General features: G+C 43.5%; 1 protein-coding gene across 1 annotated transcript; it reads left to right on the forward strand.

Annotated features, from left to right (window-relative positions):
• The first annotated feature begins 238 nt into the window (after window positions 1-238).
• On the forward strand, window positions 239-10,879 carry LOC121766845. Its single transcript, XM_042163082.1, has 2 exons — window positions 239-845; window positions 6,612-10,879. The coding sequence occupies exons 1-2, from the start codon at window positions 239-241 to the stop codon at window positions 10,877-10,879; spliced, it is 4,875 nt and encodes a 1,624-aa protein (XP_042019016.1).
• Window positions 10,880-18,298: the final 7,419 nt, after the last annotated feature.

Raw genomic sequence — 18,298 nt, forward strand, 5'->3', positions numbered from 1 at the left:
GACGTCTTGGAGAAAAGGAAGAAGCGTATCAGAGAAGCTTTACCAACTGGCACTCTTAAAAGGTGCGCTTGCACGTGAAGAGTCGCACAAGAGCTGAACAAATGCAGAAATCTCAACAGTCGGGGTTGCAATATAAAAAGGGGACTTTCGAATCCAACTTTCCATCACATACCTTCAGAGCCTTTGCATATCCCTATTATAATTATACCCAAGTTCAGAGCCTACACCACAATCACAAATGCAGAGCACTCGACTCAATGCCCTCTCTTCATCTTTAGGAGGTGGTATTAAGGGTGGTAATCAGAGATCCTCGTCGCCACACAATCCAGAAAATCCTAAATTCTCCCCATCAACCATCATAACACCATCGTCACCTTCCAGATTTATAGGTCCACTCCAATATGTAAATCCGGTTTACATCAGGCGTGTGGACTCCATACTCAGAAGTTTCCCCACCGACGGTGATCCCACGGAGGTCTACAACGCCCTTAAAGCCCATCTAGGAATTTCTTGGTCTAAGGACCCTGCTCCGCCACCACCAACAGAGGGGCTGCCTCGTCCCAGTGATCCATCTTTTCGACAAAAGGAGGCGGAATTTAACCTTCCAACGACCATAGAAGAAGACTCCATCCCAAGAAGAACGCGCCATCAGGCAATGAACCAGCTGCTTTTTGAAGCTGGAGGTTCAAGACAACAAATGGATGAGGAGAAAACCAGGACAGCCGCGGAAGCAAGCAAGACTCTGAAGAACAGCCAGATGAGAACAGAGCAAAAGGAAGGGAAGAGAAAAAAAAAGTATCCTTCCTCCTCCAAAGAAGGGTCAAAGGATCACCATATCAACCAAGGTATGGGGCTTAATTTCCTCCTTCATATATATGATATAAATATATGAAGTTAATTTAAAAAAAAAAAAAAAAAAAAAACCAAGGTATGGGGCTTACCAACGCTGCCAGTATGCTTCTCCGCGCGAAGGAGAAAAAGAATAAAATACCAAGAAGGAGGAGCTCCAATGGATGCAAACGCCATGAAGGCAAGAAGGAAGGCCTGTGAGATGAAGGCTATAAGGAAGGCGTGCGACATCCCCCTGATTCAACTATCTAAAAAGGCAGTAGTATCACCCTTAACTCAGTTCTTTGTGAATATTATGTTTCTTTGAGTCCGTTTTCACACTTAGTCTTATGAACGAACTAAGTGTGAGAAGTTTATGGAAATTGTTGTCTGTTTTTCCCATGTGTTCTGTTTTAGCATATTTTGATTATTGGCACTATCTCACACTTAGCCCAGTGCTTGGTCTAAGTGTGAGAAGTGTTCCCTGTTCGTTTGTGCCTTTACCTGTGCCTAACCCTTTTTCCACTACATCCAGTCCCTCGAGGACGAGTTCATATGCAGTGGGGAGGGGGTACGGGTTAGTTACAGTAGAATCGTGCATGCCAAAATTCTCAAAAATCAAAATTTAGTTAAGTGATAAATAGGCAGTATGTATGAAATCGGATAGGTGAAAGACTTGATTACCTTTTGGAAGAGTAAGAAAAAAGATGCAGTATGCTTACATGTAACAAACTTGATTGCAATAAAACTTGATTAGTTTGAACAACGTAAGTATGATAGAAGCGCTCAATCTCTAAACTAACTGTGAAGCCTCTTTATAGGTGAGTTATAAGCCAAAAGTAGAACACTTTCTACTATTTTTTGTACAAAAGAAAAAATTATGAGAAGCTGATTTTTAATATTGAGATGAAAATTGCACAAGTAGTAATGACTAAAGGCATTAGGACTTAGCCATTTTGAGCCGTGTTCTTCCTTCGTTCCACAAACCCGCCTCATTAATCAAGGCACCCCCTAGTTGGCCAATTCGAGCCCATACACTCTTATCATTTCTTCAAAAAAAAAAAAACTTTAAAACCAATTTTTTGTTTATTATCACATGAAGAAAAAGGGCCAAAGAGAGGAAGTTTTCCAAAGGAAATGCAAAGGGTAGGCAGGTGGATCAAGTTATCAATCGGGTAGATCAAGTAAAAAAAAAGTAAGGAATAAGCCGGAATGTGAAAAGGATAAGGGGTCGAAGCTCGACCAAGTTAAGTAATCAAGTAGAAGCGAATAAAACCCCCACTCTGATTTAGCAAGACAAATCTTTGGTCTTGAAACTCATGTGATTTTCTTTTTACAGTTTAAAATTTTAAAACCTAGAACCCATAGGACCCTACCCTAATACGTTACTCCCCTAAAGCCCCGTTATAAACCAAAACAAAAAGACCTTAAGGAACTACCTTGTGCAGTCCGATTCAAGGTATTAAAACTATGGCATTACTGAGTGAACAGTCGTAACATCTCTGGTGAGAAATGAGCGACTGAGTGAATCCAACAGGTGGTTTAGATTGAGCAATCTTGACAAACTGACATCTTGATCAAGCATACGCAAGAAAAGAAGAAACATAAGCTGCTGGAAATTGGATTGACCTCGACCTTGGGTATGATTGTTGGAAACTTACTCGGTTTAATGCATACATGCGAATAAATGTTTTGAGTTTTGTTTTTTTTCTTTTCTTTTCTTTTGAGTAACCATGCCTGAAATTTGCCTTATCTTTTCTTTTCTTTTTCTATACTTGAGGACAAGTATGTTTTAAGTGTGAGCAGTTTGATAAGGCCTATTTCATGCATCGGTTTAAGGGTGAAATACATGCTACTTGATCGGTTTTTCGTGCAAAACAAGTGTTAAATGTGCAGAATTACCACTTGACCAAGGCATCAAGGCCGACCTGATCAAGCAAGTACAAAGGCGATAAAAGGCTGAAAAAAACGGAGAAGTTGACCAAGGGAAGTGATCAAGCAGTTAGGAGGGGACCACGGGCTTCTAGAAAAAGAACACGTGAGGAAAAGAGCTGGAAATAGCGCGGCATTCTGTTATCAAGGACGACGTTCTAGAAGGGGACACGTGTTGGGATATGAGACGCAAGGACAGAGTTGAGTCACGAATCTTTTCTAAAAAGGCGTCGACATTCTAGAAGAACAACACGTAGCAATCAAAGAGTCGCTCATTCTCAGAATGGGTGAATATTCCCTGACAAGATCGTTATCCAGCTGGAGGAATCGAGCCTATAAATAGAGGGTGTGCCACCACAAGAAGAGGAGTCCGAGACTTTACTTTCCGTCTAGATTAGCTTAGATAGTTATCTAGTGTAGTTCAGCTTTCTAGCTTAGTTTAATCCAGTTCTCTAGCTTAATTTAGACAGCTTAGTTAAAAAGGGGTGACCAAGGGAGCGCTGTAGAAAACTCATTTCTGTCAGCGTGACTATGTTCCCCGCTGAGATTTCTTTCTCAGTTTACCGCTTTCTAGAATCCAGAAGTTAGCATAGTTTAATTTCAAGTTGTAGTCAGTTTTAGTTTAATGAAGTTATTTTCGTTTTAAAATCCGCGCATTTACTTTTCTGCAAGTCGCTTGATCAAGTAGTTAAATTTACCTTGTGCAAGTTAGCTAGTTTAAATTCTGCCTAGATTAAAAATCAGTAGTTAAAACTCCCAATTAAAAGCGTGGCAGCAGCCAACCCCTCCCTGTGCACTACTCACACACTCGACACACCAACTTCCTTGTGGGATCGACCCCGACTTGCCGCTTACTGTTTAAGTTGAGCAAATTGGGAGTTATAAATTACTTTGGCAAGGGGGAAAGAGCGAGAACCAGAGTGTACTGATTAAGTGGCAACGACATTTGCTAACTAAATCAACCGGTTCGGTTATCATTCCATATAACTTGATCCGCATTCTATCCGTGTTTTCGACCCTTTCCAAGACCTTCCACGGGCACTGGCTTTTTCCAACATGGAATACATTCTAGGAAATTTCTGAGTCACTCGGCTTCTTCCCCTACTTTATCCAATGCGATAAACTCAGATTCCATGATAGAACGAGCAATACACGTCTGTTTCGTTGATTTCCACGAGACAGCACCACCCCCCACAGTGAACACATACCCACTTGTCGAAAATGAGTCTTTTGAATCATAGATCTAATTTGCATCACAGTACCCTTTAAGTACTTGGGGATATCTTGTGTAATGCAACCCAAAGTTAATAATATACTTCAAGTATCTCAAAACTCTACACGGAGCTTTCCAATGTTCCTTGCTTGGGTTGCTCGTAAATCGGCTCAACTTGTTTACAGGACAAGCAAGATCAGGTCGAGTACAGTTTGTGATAAACATCAAACTTTCTATGACCTTTGCATACTCTTCTTGAGCAACAAAATCACCCATATTCTTGCTTAGATGGACATTGAGCTCCAAAGGATTCTTTGCTGGCTTACAATCAAACGAGTTGAATTTCTTAAGCATTTTCTCAACATAATGAGATTGCGTTAAGGCAATTCCCTCATTAGTCCTCAATACTTTGATTCCGAGAATCACATCAGCTAGACCCATATCTTTCATATCGAAATTTCTTTTCAACATGTTTTTTTGTCTCATTAATAATGGCACTATTGCTGCCCATTATCAACATATCATCAACATAAAGACACACAATAACAAACCCGTTATCTATGTTCTTGATGTAGACACACTTATCACACTCATTGATAGTGAATCCATTTGCCAACATCACATTGTCAAATTTCAAATGCCATTGTAACGGTGCTTGCTTCAACCCATATAATGACTTCACCAGTTTGCATACTTTACGCTCTTGCCCAGGCACAACAAACCCTTCGGGTTGTTCCATATATATTTCTTCTTCCAGATCACCATTCAGAAATGCAGTTTTCACATCCATTTGGTGAATCTCAAGATTGTGCAAAGCAGCAATCGCAAGAAGCACCCGAATGGAAGTGATTCTCGTAACAGGTGAATAGGTATAAAAAAAGTCATACCCTTCTTTCTGCTTAAAGCCTTGGACAACTAGGCGAGCTTTGTACCTATCTATAGTACCATCGGGCATATATTTCCTATTCAGAATCCACTTGCACCCTAAAGCCTTACAACCTTCAAGCAAATCTACTAACACCGAAGTGTTATTTTTCATGATGGATTCAATTTCACTGTTGATAGCTTCTTGCCACCACGATGCGTCTGGGTCAAACAAAGCTTCCGCCAATGACTTTGGTTCACCATCCAACATGAAAGTTATGAAGTCTGGACCAAAAGTCTTAGCAACTCTAACTCTTTCACCATGTCTTGGTTCTTCATTCTCAGGACTTGACCTCGTTCCTTTTGGAGAATTAGAACTAGTGGCTTCATCCACCATTCTATCACTAGAACGATCATCTTGCTTCTTGCAAGGAAACATATTCTCAAAGAATACAACATTCCTAGATTCAATTATCGTTCCTTCAGCTACATCATGTATAACTGACCTATGAACTAAAAAGCGGCATGCCCTGCTATTCAATGCATATCCAATAAAGATACAATCGACTGTTTTAGGGCCAATTACAACTTGTTTTGGAGGTGGCACTTGTACCTTTGCTAAACACCCCCACACTTTGAGGTATGTATATTAATGTTTATTTCCCTTCCACAATTCATAAGGAGTCACATCCCTATTTTTTAGTGGAATTTTGTTCAGGATATGATTTGCTGTTAACACAGCCTCCTCCCACATGTTCTGGGATAAACCAGAACAGAGCATTCATCGTCTCTTTAAGTGTTTGATTTTTTCGTTCAGCAACTCCATTTGATTGGAGAGAATATGGAGTCGTTGTTTGGTGAATTATACCACTTGCATGACATAATTCTGCAAATGGGGCTACATACTCACCGCCTCTATCACTTCGAACACACTTAATTTGACAATTAAGTTGATTTTTGGCTTCATTTTTGAAGTCTTTAAATGTTTCAATTGCCTCGTCTTTACTTCTTAATAAGTAAAGGTAACAATACCTTGTGTAATCATCTATAAATGTGATGAATTACTTTTTGCCACCTCTTTGCACAAATTTTAAATTACATACGCCTGTATGGATTAACTCTAGAGCTTTTGTGCTCCGTTCTACCGAGCGAAACAATAGTTTGGTCATTTTTGCTTCAACACAGACTTCACATTTCTTTTGTGAGTTAAACTCGTGACCTTTTAGTAAATCAAGATTCACTAATCTTTTTATAGAATTTAGATTTACATGTCATAATCTACAATGCCATAAATCGGAGCACTCAAGCAAATAAGAGGATGTGTCATCTTCCTTATCTACAATGCCATAATCTACAATGTTTAGGATTAGGTCGAACCAAACCTAGGGTCCGTAGTTTATAAATAGGGTTGTTATGTTCACAACACGGAGAATAATAAGAATATTTTTGGCCCTACTTTGCGTTGCTTAACAATCAAGAAACCCTCAAAACGCGCTGCCCGATGAGAGAACTCGCGCACAGCCGCTTCGGGAAGATTCCGACGACCCTACGTGAAGGGCGCCGGACGTGGGAGGACGACGATAGGCTTCGTCGATTGCAGTTAAGGGAAAGGAGCCTTAACATCTGGTGCTTTCATTTGAACTCTATGCGCCGCTACAACAACTACGGTAGACCGGGGTGGGGCTCATCTCGCCGTGGCCAACCGGTGAACCGTCGCGAGGCTGGAGGGTTTAACCATCAGCCGTTTGACGATTTGGACGTGGAACCGAGACAGGGGAAGACGTCCAGCATGGGGACCCTGTTAACAATAAATTAGACCGGCTGTTGGATCGGTTCGACAAATTGGATGTGTGGAGGGATGAGACGGATCGGAGATTTGAAAATCTGGAGGCGCCTTCCGCACGCGAGGTAGAACCCCCTTCGCGCCAGGGCGATTGGGAGGAGTATGAGGAGTTGGACGTAAGGGGCAAAAGACCATGGGACCGTGGGCTCAGGCCACACCGCGCACCGGTCGGCTGGGAACCAGCGAGGGTTGACTCAGGCCGTTCGCGACTTAACGGGTTTAATCAAGCGTTTGATCGCCCCCCGTCCTGTTGGGACCCCCCCCAACGATTTGCATCGCGCGAATCACCCTTCGACAGGACCGAGAGGGTGAAGATGGCGGCACCACGATTCGATGGCTCGGACGCTACCAATTGGGTGTCCCAGGTCCAGTTTTATTTTAATCATCTGATGATGCCGGACGCACAGCGCTTACACTACGCAGTAATGTTGTTCGACCCACCAGCGTCGGAATGGGTTTTTAATTATTGCGCAAAAAATGAAGTTGTCACGTGGCAGGAGTTCTTGGATGATGTGCGCCATCGTTTTGATAGACAGAGCTTTCAAGACTACTTCGGTCTAATTGCGAAGTTGACACAGACCGGTACGGTGCTCGAGTATCATGACACGTTTGAGAAGTACCTTAACCGGATTCAAGGCGTTCCGGAGAAACAGCTCTTCACGCTGTTCGTGGCCGGTTTAAAGCCGGATATGAAGGAAAGGTTGAGTCTACATCGCCCGTCGTCCCTAGCCGCGGCGATGGCCTTAACCTTGGAACTGGTAGACTCGCACCCCGATCGACAACAGCCACAGATGACAGCTCGTCGCCCGTGGCAACCTTGGGATAGTCGCACTCCGACGGCCTCGAACCCCACCCAGTCTTCGGCCGAGACCCCCGTAGGTCAACCGCAGCAGACAGCTCAGGGGCGGCCTCCCATCCACGCTCGTCTCCCTCAAATCCGGGTGTCCCAGGCTGAAAAAGCAGAACGGGCGAAGCTGGGCCTCTGCTACTTCTGCCCGGATAAGTGGGTCGTGGGGCACGTTTGCAAGCAGCGACTACTCTATTATGCAGATGATCCCGTCGACGTGGAGGACGAGGATTTAGAGAACATCCCGACTGAGGACTTCGAGGATACAGAGGTAGCGCATGTCCACACGATGAATGGCGGCCGACGGTCGCGGCCTTTGAATGTGCTGGGCACCATCCAGGACCGGGAAGTAAGTGTTTTGATTGATACGGGGAGTGATCGGGATTTTCTCCACCCGCATATCGCGGAGGGATTGCACCTACCGATTGATCATATTCGGCCGTTTAGGGTGATTGTGGGGAATGGCGAGGCACTGCTTTGCACGCACGTATCGAAGCAGACAAAATTGGACATACAAGGAACCACATTCTTGGTGGATCTACACATTTTGCCGGTACACGGACCGGACGTGATATTGGGGATGGACTGGCTCGAGTCCTTGGGACCAATCACTGCAGACTTCGCGGATAAGAAGCTTACTTTCTTTCAGGGGAATTGCCAGGTGGTGCTGCAGGGTATATTACCCCCACCCCGCCGCGCTACTCTCCATCTGTTGGCATCATTAGTGCCGCCACGTGAGGGGCACGACATCTTCGAACTGTTGTTACTGGACCCAGAAGCTGTTCAAGGCGGGGCCACAGCGAGCGAGGATTTTCCGGTGGGCCTACCATCGGGTATAGTGGAGGTATTGACAAAATTCAGGACGGTTTTTAGCTTGCCGACGGGGATGCCCCCCAAGCGCCCTTTCGACCACCGGGTTCATCTGTTGCCGGGTACGAGACCCATCAACGTGCGGCCTTACCGCTATCCTTACTTTCAGAAGAATGAGATTGAGCGGCAGGTGAAGGACATGCTTGAACAGGGCATCATTCAACGAAGCAACAGCCCGTTCTCGTCTCCAGTACTTCTTATCTGGAAGAAGGATGGGACGTTCCGCTTCTGCATTGATTACCGGGCCTTGAATAGCGCCACCACTCCGGATCATTTTCCGATCCCAACGGCAGATGAACTCTTTGACGAGCTGGGCAAGGCTCGAGTTTTCACTAAATTGGATCTGCGTTCGGGATACCACCAAATCAGAATGCATGATGCGGACATTTTCAAGACGGCTTTCCGCACTCATGATGGCCACTTTGAGTTTCTGGTCATGCCGTTCGGCCTCACAAATGCACCATCGACGTTTCAGGCAGCGATGAACGCGATTTTTCAACCAATGCTCCGGAAGTTTGTTATCATCTTCTTCGATGACATTTTAGTCTACAGCCCGTCGGAGGAGGCGCACGGGCAGCACCTGGCCGAGGTACTCTCCGTGCTTAAGAAAAACGACTTCTTCGTAAAGCTTTCGAAGTGCTCGTTTTGCAGCACCACGGTGGAATATCTAGGGCATCTGATCAGCGAGGGCCTTTTAAAGGCCGATCCGGGAAAGATTACCGCAATGACGGCGTGGCATACGCCTAAGTCAGTCAAGGAGCTTAGGGGATTTTTGGGGCTGACAGGATACTACCGTCGCTTTATTGCGGGGTATGCCATGATTGCGGCTCCGTTGACCGAGCTACTCAAGAAGGATTCCTTCCGTTGGTCCCCGGAGGCAAATGAGAGTTTTATGAACTTGAAGACAGCGATGTCGTCGGCCCCGGTTCTACGTCTACCCGACTTCGAACGCCAATTTTGTATAGAGACCGACGCGTCGGATCTAGGCATCGGGGCAGTATTGTTGCAAGATGGCCATCCTATAGCCTACTTCAGCAAGAAACTGGGACCCCGACGTCGGGTGGCGTCAACGTATCACAAGGAATTGTACGCCATCGTAGAGGCGGTACAAAAATGGCGACAGTATCTCTTGGGCCGTGAATTCGTGATTAGAAGCGATCAAAAGAGCTTGAAAGAATTGCTACAACAAATCGTTCAGACCCCGGATCAACAGCTTTATGTGAGGAAATTAATGGGGTACAAGTTCACGATCGAATACAAAAAGGGGTCGACCAACCGCGCGGCTGACGCATTGTCACGCCGCGCAGAGACGACCAAGGGTGAGCCTCCGGTTGATGCAGCGGGCGGGGACTTCGCTGGGGAGCAGGCTGACGGAGCTCTGCTGGCAGCAGCCGCCTGCCCAGTTCCACAGCTTATCAACCTATTGCGGCGCGAGACGGCCTCGTCTCCAGAAATGCGGGAATTGACCAAGGACATTAAGGAGGGTCGCGCCCAGCCTCATTTATCGTACGTAGACGGGTTAGTCTACTACAAGAGGCGCATATTTGTGGGGTCCCGGTCATCCGCGCACACACCGATACTGACTGAATATCATTGCTCACAGTCGACGGGATACCCGGGCTTTGAACGAACGCTGCAGAGAGTGACGGCCGAGTTCTACTGGCCAAAGATGAAGAAAGAGATCCGTCGTTTCGTCGAGGCATGTGTGGTCTGCCAGACCACCAAATATTCTACTCAAAAACCGGCGGGTTTGCTACAACCTCTACCGATCCCTTCTCAGGTTTGGGAGGATGTATCGATGGATTTCATTACGGGACTGCCACCCTCGCGGGGCTACACGGCCGTAATGGTCGTCGTGGATCGTCTATCTACGTACGCCCACTTTGCGGCCTTACCAACGCGGTTCGATGCACTACGGGTGGCACATTTGTTTGTGAATACGGTGGTCCGACACCATGGGTTTCCCAAGACATTGGTTTCAGATCGCGATTCGGTATTCCTAAATAAGATTTGGGAGGAAATCATGCGCCTAAGTGGGACCAAGCTGAACTTTTCAACGGCATACCACCCTCAGTCGGATGGCCAGACGGAGGTGCGAAATAGGGGGCTCGAGCAGTATCTGCGCGCCTTCGCGAGGGACCAACCGTCGAAGTGGACGAACTTCTTGCCGTGGGCGGAGCTGGCTCTTAATTGCTTCTATCATGCGGGCCTAGGCATGTCGCCTTTTAAGGCGTTATACGGGAGAGACCCGCCAAGCTTAGTCTTTGCGCCTCCATCGGCCGCGACGCCGGCCACCGTGGCGGATTTGATACGCCAGCGGAATCAGTTGTTGGTGCAGCTTCATGAGAACTTGGCCCGCGCACAGCAGCGGATGCGTGACTCGGCGAACAGGCATCGGCGAAACCTAGAGTTTGTGGTAGGGGATAAGGTGTTGCTCAAACTCCAGCCTTATCGACAGCATTCCGTCGCACGTCCGTTGTAGGCGAAATTGGCTAGGCGGTATTATCGTCCGTTTAAGGTGATTGGGCGAATAGGGCAGGTCGCCTACCGGCTGCAGCTTCCGGAGGGCAGCAGGATCCATAACGTCTTCCACGTTAGCCTCCTACGACCTTTTGTGGAGGGTGACTCGGCGAGTAGTGTGGGTGATTTGCCGACGGAGTTCTTCGGTGAGCGGCCAGTTGTGTACCCTGTGCGGGTCTTGGAGAGGAGGATGCTGTGGTCCTAGGATCAGCCAAGGGAACATGCATTAGTTTGGTGGTCAGATGGGACAGAGTCGCCGACCTGGGAGCCTTTGGATACGATCCGCCAGATGTTTCCGAATATCCTCCTTGAGGACAAGGACGTAGCTATGGAGGGGGGGGGTTGATACAATCCCAGCAGAGCCGCAACCTCGGCATGAGCCGAGCACGGAGCAGGGGATGACTCCGGCGGAACAGCAGAGCGCGGAGCAAGCGACGACCCCGGCGGGACTGCAGCCTCAGCAAGAGCCGGTCGTGGAGCAGAGAGGAGCGAGAGAGGAAGAATCCATTGCGAAGTCAAGGCCGACGAGGAACGTGAAGCCTCCGAGCCGATTCGGCAACTTCGTTGCCCGATAGTCTCTTTCCATATTTTCATTTTTTTATTTTTGGTAATAGTCGACTTTAGTATTTATTTTTTTGGCATATTTTATTATTTATTTTTGCATTGAGTCGGGCGTAATTATAAGCTCCGTCGGGTTTTCTTGTTGGTTCTTTCCCGATGTTTAGGATTAGGTCGAACCAAACCTAGGGTCCGTAGTTTATAAATAGGGCTGTTATGTTCACAACACGGAGAATAATAAGAATATTTTTGGCCCTACTTTGCGTTGCTTAACAATCAAGAAACCCTCGAAACGCGCTGCCCGACGAGAGAACTCGCGCACAACCGCTTCAGGAAGATTCCGACGACCCTACGTGAAGGGCGCCGGACGTGGGAGGACGACGATAGGCTTCGTCGATTGCAGTTAAGGGAAAGGAGTCTTAACAGAGAGCTAGAGAGAATGATTGTTGGTGGTCTTCCATCTCTCAAATCCACACCTATTTATAGGATAGGAGTGACCACATGAGAGGTCTCGGCATTAAAGTACTTCATTATGCATTTGGGGGTTACCTAAGATGAAAGGCCATAGGTCTTGGCCACATCAAAGGTCTCCCACATTTTCCACATATTTCTAACAAATATTTGGAAAAAAATCAACATCAGCCAAGTTCAAATTTAGTGATTAGCATCTGGATAAATAGTGCAAGTGATATAAATTATCAATGAAAGGATGGGGTATTAACAATTTTTTTGAGGTATATAACACCTTAACATCAATGTGTGGTAGTATTTTAAAGCTCGACCTATCACCACCAATTTAAATGTTTCAAAACAAAAATTAGGAAAATGATATTATCCTGCCAGCATGCAACATTTGGTTGGTTAATGGGTTATCCTCTGTATTTTGGTGATATATATATTTATATATAGACAATAAACCTGTCTTCTTTCATTTTCAAAAACAAAAACAAAAATACATGTGTCGCTTGTTCTATTATAAAAGTGCACTTTTATGAAATTATGAAATAGACATTAATCCCTAATATTCATTTATGGGAAAATAAAATTATGTAAAAAAGAAATGCACCTAGTCATGTTCCTCTGTATGCATACATTTTTTCTCAAGGGAAATAGAAAATTAAATTAAATATGGTATTATACACTTGAGTCTTGAGAGTGTATAAGAAGATAGAAGACCGAATCATTTTCTAATGCATGATTAATTGCTCATCATGGTGACATAGTTATGAATATTATACCATAGCATATATTTGCAATTTGCATCTGTCAACAGCTCGACGCTTTTAAAATAGGGAAATAGGAGTATTAGATATTTATTTCAAAAGTAATCTAACTTTAAAACACGTTTGAAGTATTTATATTTGTATACAGTTTTTGGTACCAACTACCAATACAATTAGATATTTCAACATAGAAAAAAATTCATATAAGCTTACAAAATCATTATTAATTAAAACGTGTATATATTACTCCCTCAATCATAGTTAAGATGACACGTTTTTTTCCGACACATGTTTTAGAAAAATGATACTAAATAGTTGACGTGGAAACAAAGTAAAATAAGAAAGAGAATAATTTTTTAAAAATAAATGCAAAAACATTATATCATATTATTAGCTAGGATAAAAGGAATAGTATATTTAAAAATTGTTCTCTTCAATGAATAATTAATATATCAAACAACACGTAGCTAGGATCGATTGTCAAATAGTGATGAAGCAATGGACCACAACCCAAGTTAAATTAATTGGGTGCAGAATAATAGGGAAAATGGAACCTTTTTATTACAATTGGAAAAATTTCTTGAAATGTTGTCATTTTTTACGATGGGTGTTTCCCTTTATTTAACATGTGTTAAGTTGAAGTCGTGTGCTAAATTAATGGGAAGAAAACATAGAATCCAAGTCTTCCAGAGGAATATTTATAGTATCATAACAACAAATATAATAGCATCCACTACGCGTCCCGCGACCGACGCGCGTTTCATTCCGGAGGGACGGAACCGCCGCGGGACGCGTTGCAGCGACGCATTCTGTCCCTGGCCTGTCTCCATGTCGTCCCGTAGCCCGCGACCAAGCGACGCGGGACGCGACGTCGCGCCACTCGCCGATGTGACGTGGCGAGCTCCCGATGCATGCGTGACGCCCACTCGCTAGCCCGCGAGTGGCGTCGTCATGATGACGCAATAATTCCTTTTTTTTTTTAAATCCGAATTTTAATTAATTTTTTTTTCAAACGGTAATGTTACCGTTTTTCAATTTTTTTTATTTCTTTACTCTATAAATACTCCTATTTCATACTCATTTCACACACAAACACACATCTATTCCTCTCAAATCCTCTCTATATCCACTCCAATTTCCATCTCAAATCAACTCAAACTAATGGATCGTTTTGAGCAATCAAATAATAGAACAATCACTTGAAAAAGATCGACGCCGGGAGGCGGAGGAAACCGCGCCGCCCCCACGACGCTCCCGGACGTACATCCATCGTAACCGAGAGCAAGCCGCCGCAAGGTTAGTACGCGACTACCTTTGCGATAACCCGATTTAGGGAGATACCTACTTCCGTCGCCGTTTCCGCATGAGGAAACCGCTATTTCTCCATATCGCGAATACTTTGGTGGCCCGAGAAGAGTTCTTCCGAGAAGGGTTCGACGCGGTCGGCCGTCCCAGCCACACGACGCTGCAGAAATGTACTGCAGCAATCCGTCAGCTTGCGACTGGACAAACGGCCGACATGTTCGACAAATACCTCCACATCGGAGACACCACTGGGCTCACGTGCGTGCTCAAATTCTGCAAAGCCGTCCGGGAAGCCTTCACCGACGATTTTCTCTGGAGGCCAAGCACGACCGATTGTCAATTCCTCCTCGACCTGAACGAACAAGTGCATGGATTCTCCGGGATGCTTGGCAATGAAATTGAATGAATAATAATTTAAGGGACGGAGCGTTGCAGGTTCCGTCCCTTAGTTAAGGGATGGAGTAAAAAAGTACAGTGGGGCCCTCAAATAGTAGTTTAAGGGACGGTATAGACACAACGTAGTGGATGACCTAATATGATATAATTAGGATGCTAAGGAGCTGGAATTGAGTCATGATCATGTTGTCATGTGCCCATTTGAGCGTTTGTTAAATTGAAACCTATGTCATCAACTTCAATTATTTTATTAAAACAATTAATTTGTGGCTGATAATTTACAGCCTTCTATCTTTTTATATAAACTTTAAAGTATTCGTTTAATATGCATTGATAATTGAAATATTAATGGAGATAAGTAGGGATTAGTACTAATTAATTAGTTTAGAGCATCCGCAATGGCGGTGAGCCCACCGGCTAGCCAATCCCTGGCGCTCGCCGGTCCGCTCGCCGAACTATTGCAGCCGACGAGCGCCAAATCGGGGAGAAAAACGGCGAGCACACGCCGATTTACGGGCGCTAGCTGATGCGCTCGCCGATCGGCTGGCCGCCATTGCAGGCTCCCGATCGGCCAGTCGATTTTTTTTAGTTTTGGCGGGTTTTAAATATTGTAATTTGGTCCTTCAATTATCGAAAATTACATTTCCGGGTGATGATTTCTGTATAGCAACTTTAATGGAAATAAAAAATTTCCAAGCTCTGCCCCTTGGACCCCAGCCAGGGGCTGCCGCCCCTTGGACCCCGCTCTCGGGGGCGCTGCCCCAGAACCCCCGTCCAATCATAACGAATTCAAACAAGTGTGCACTCCGCACTTCCAACTTATTTGATGTCTCATTATGATCATATTGATCAATCAAGTTAATCCAATTACACTAAAATATCCAACACCGGATAGCGGCGGCGACGAGGAGTGAGGCGGAGGCGGGGGGCTCGTGTGTGGAAGAGGAGTTTTTTTTTTAAATTAATGTACTTTTTTTAATTAATGTACTTTTTAAAATTTTAATATTATTATTGAATTTTCCCGTATCTGTGTCGTAAATTTATTTTTGTATTTTGTGTGATTGTTAATTATTTGTTTTTTATAATTTTGTTTATTGTGGCTAGGCTATGGCTGGGCTATTGCTTGTCCTGATGATGTGGCAGGAGGAGTTTTAGTGCTAATGATGTGACAGGAGAAGTTTGTGACTGGGCTATGATTGGGCTATGGCTGGGCTATTGCTATAGGAGAAGCTCTTAGGTTGAGTTGATCAAAAGGTCATGAACCGATACTTCTCCATACTCGTGCTTAATGACGAATCTGTCAGAGAATTAAACACACAATAAAATAATATTTTGTTAAGGGAAACATAAAATTGTTTTTTGAGTATAGATGGTGAGATGAATCTCTCATGGATCTAACCTAATATTTTGTATAAATTTTAAATGTTATATTACTATGAGGGGAATATCGGTAATATCTAACCAATTAGCACCGATTTTGTTAAAAGAACGCAAACAAGTCACTATTCTAAAGTAGACGCTGAATACTTTATATAATTCTTTATATTTGTTTATTAAATTTTTTGTTTGGCCAATTTCCTTTTCTTGGGGCCAAACTTTTTCACCAACCAATCACAGAAAAGAAAAAAACCTTTTAGGTATAAGGAAAAAGAAATCCATCAAAACAAAACCCAGTAATTCCATTTCCTCAAATCAACAAGCAGTGCTAGTCATCTTCACTTTTACCCTTTTCCTTTTCCTTTTCCTTTTCCACAGACTGGTTGATACTAATAAGTAATAATTGCATAACATATTCAAAATGAAACAAAGATTGTACAATTATTTTGCCTATATAGAATTTACAAAGAGGCATTGGCAAGTTATTAGTAACCTTAAACAGAATTCAGAGCTAAAAAAAAACTTATGGAAACTTTCCAAGTTGAAGGATGTAAAATGACTCAGCAAAACTGCTTAGTCTGGGAGAATCAGTAAATAATGGACTGAAACGAGAGGCAAGAATCGATAGAAGTTAGAACGTACAGCACAATCTGGGCTTTAGCAAGACCGTCTCCACCACGACAGTCTCCACAGCTAAGATTACAAAAGTAGAATTTGAATGGACAAACGCAAATCCACTGCTAATGAAGTACTTCATCACTTGATCGGCATTAGCACTTCATCACTTGATCGGCCTTGTGTATGTTGATGCAGATTTCAGCTCCGATATTAATGCTACGTTTCCAGATAGCATACCTATCTTCCCCTGCCACGCCAGGTGCTACCACGAAGTGAGCAAGGCAGACAGACAAATGGATGTTAAATCGTCAGAGCAACGTGGAGAAAACATATGGTCATGCCAAGGCAAAATTTGGACAAGACGAAATGCGATTGTTTAGAGTTTGCAGAATCTAAGCCCAGCCTGAAGTAAAATATTTCATCATTTTGAATCATACAATTGTCAACCACTATTTATGTGTAGCATCCACCCGCTGGGGAAATAGGCAGTGAGACAAAGCAGCAATTCCAAAACCTTGTTTCTTAATTAGCTCATCAAGAATGGAAAGAAAAAATGTCATGCCACATAGCACTTAATTAACTATAAATTGAAAGCTTACCAAATATTTACAGGTTATATATGTTTTTCATTCTCCATCCAAATGAATACTTGATGGTTCTGAATCACAACCAAGCCATGTAAAAAACAATGAATCCCACCAACGCCTCTATAGGTCCGAAAACCAATTGATAGAAACTAGTTCACATATGAAAATACATCAGAAATATTCGAAATAGTACAGTCAATTTGTTACCTTTTCAAACATGGAGGCTACACTGAGAAAAGAAAAGGGGCCAAGTGTAGGTCAATTTTTTTACTACAAACTCGCAAAAGTACACCCTCAAATGTAATGGATTGAAGGGATATACAAAGAATCTCCAAGTGTGTATTCAATTTCGCGTTCTTGGGGAAAGAATTGAACATTTGTAGCATTACAGTCCATAATCTCTACGTTTAAAATTCCAGTTATAAAATGCAGAGGCAAAAAATATTCATAGAAAGAGAACTTATTTAGCAAGAAGTACATGAGGAGAGAAGACATTCGTGCTTTATGGATTATGCAGAAGAGTACATGCATGCATCTTAAGTTCCATTTTACATAGATAATGATATGTTCATCAACAACACTTTGATTCAACAAATATATAGTGGCTTGAAGCTACTGAAACATGATCATACTCCTATGAAATAAGGGTTGTGCAACAAAAGAAATGAAGAGTATTTAACACCTTAGCAGGCATATAAGGAATGTAACCATCTTAAATACCTGAGTTGACAAAAATATACTCCATTGTACTTATAAAACAGTTGCATATACAGACATGCATATGTAGCACTAACCTGTGATCACATCCATTCTAGGAACCTGTCCAGGGTGAACAAGGATGAACTCCCCTTTGTTCTTGTGTTCCGATTGAGACACTTGGATTTGGTGCTGATACTGAAGCTAAAGGATTTTGAGCAGCAAATACAACATATCACGTTGTTTGTGTCAGAGGCTGAAATCATCAGCAATAGGACTCAGAAGACAACATAGGAGCTTTCAACAAGCAAGATTTAAATGAATAGCAATTCAAAGTTTATGGTGAAGCCATTGTGATAGTATGCAACAGAAAGAAACTAGTATCATCATTAAGGGATGGGTTTGAATTTAGGCCTTAATGGCTGATAAGCTTGTGAGGTTGTTGTTATCTAACTACAACTTTCTTGATCATAAGATTCTCAGACTTGTTAACTTGCGTCTCACCTTTTCAAGGCATATCAAGTTATCAAGCAACACCACCAAGATATCAATCAGAACTATTAAGGTATAAATCATGCAAGTCTAATACAAAGAAAGCATCTCATACTCACTGCTGAAAAC

The sequence above is a fragment of the Salvia splendens genome, chromosome 15 (assembly GCF_004379255.2).
Source record: "Salvia splendens isolate huo1 chromosome 15, SspV2, whole genome shotgun sequence".
Lineage (NCBI taxonomy): Eukaryota > Viridiplantae > Streptophyta > Magnoliopsida > Lamiales > Lamiaceae > Salvia > Salvia splendens.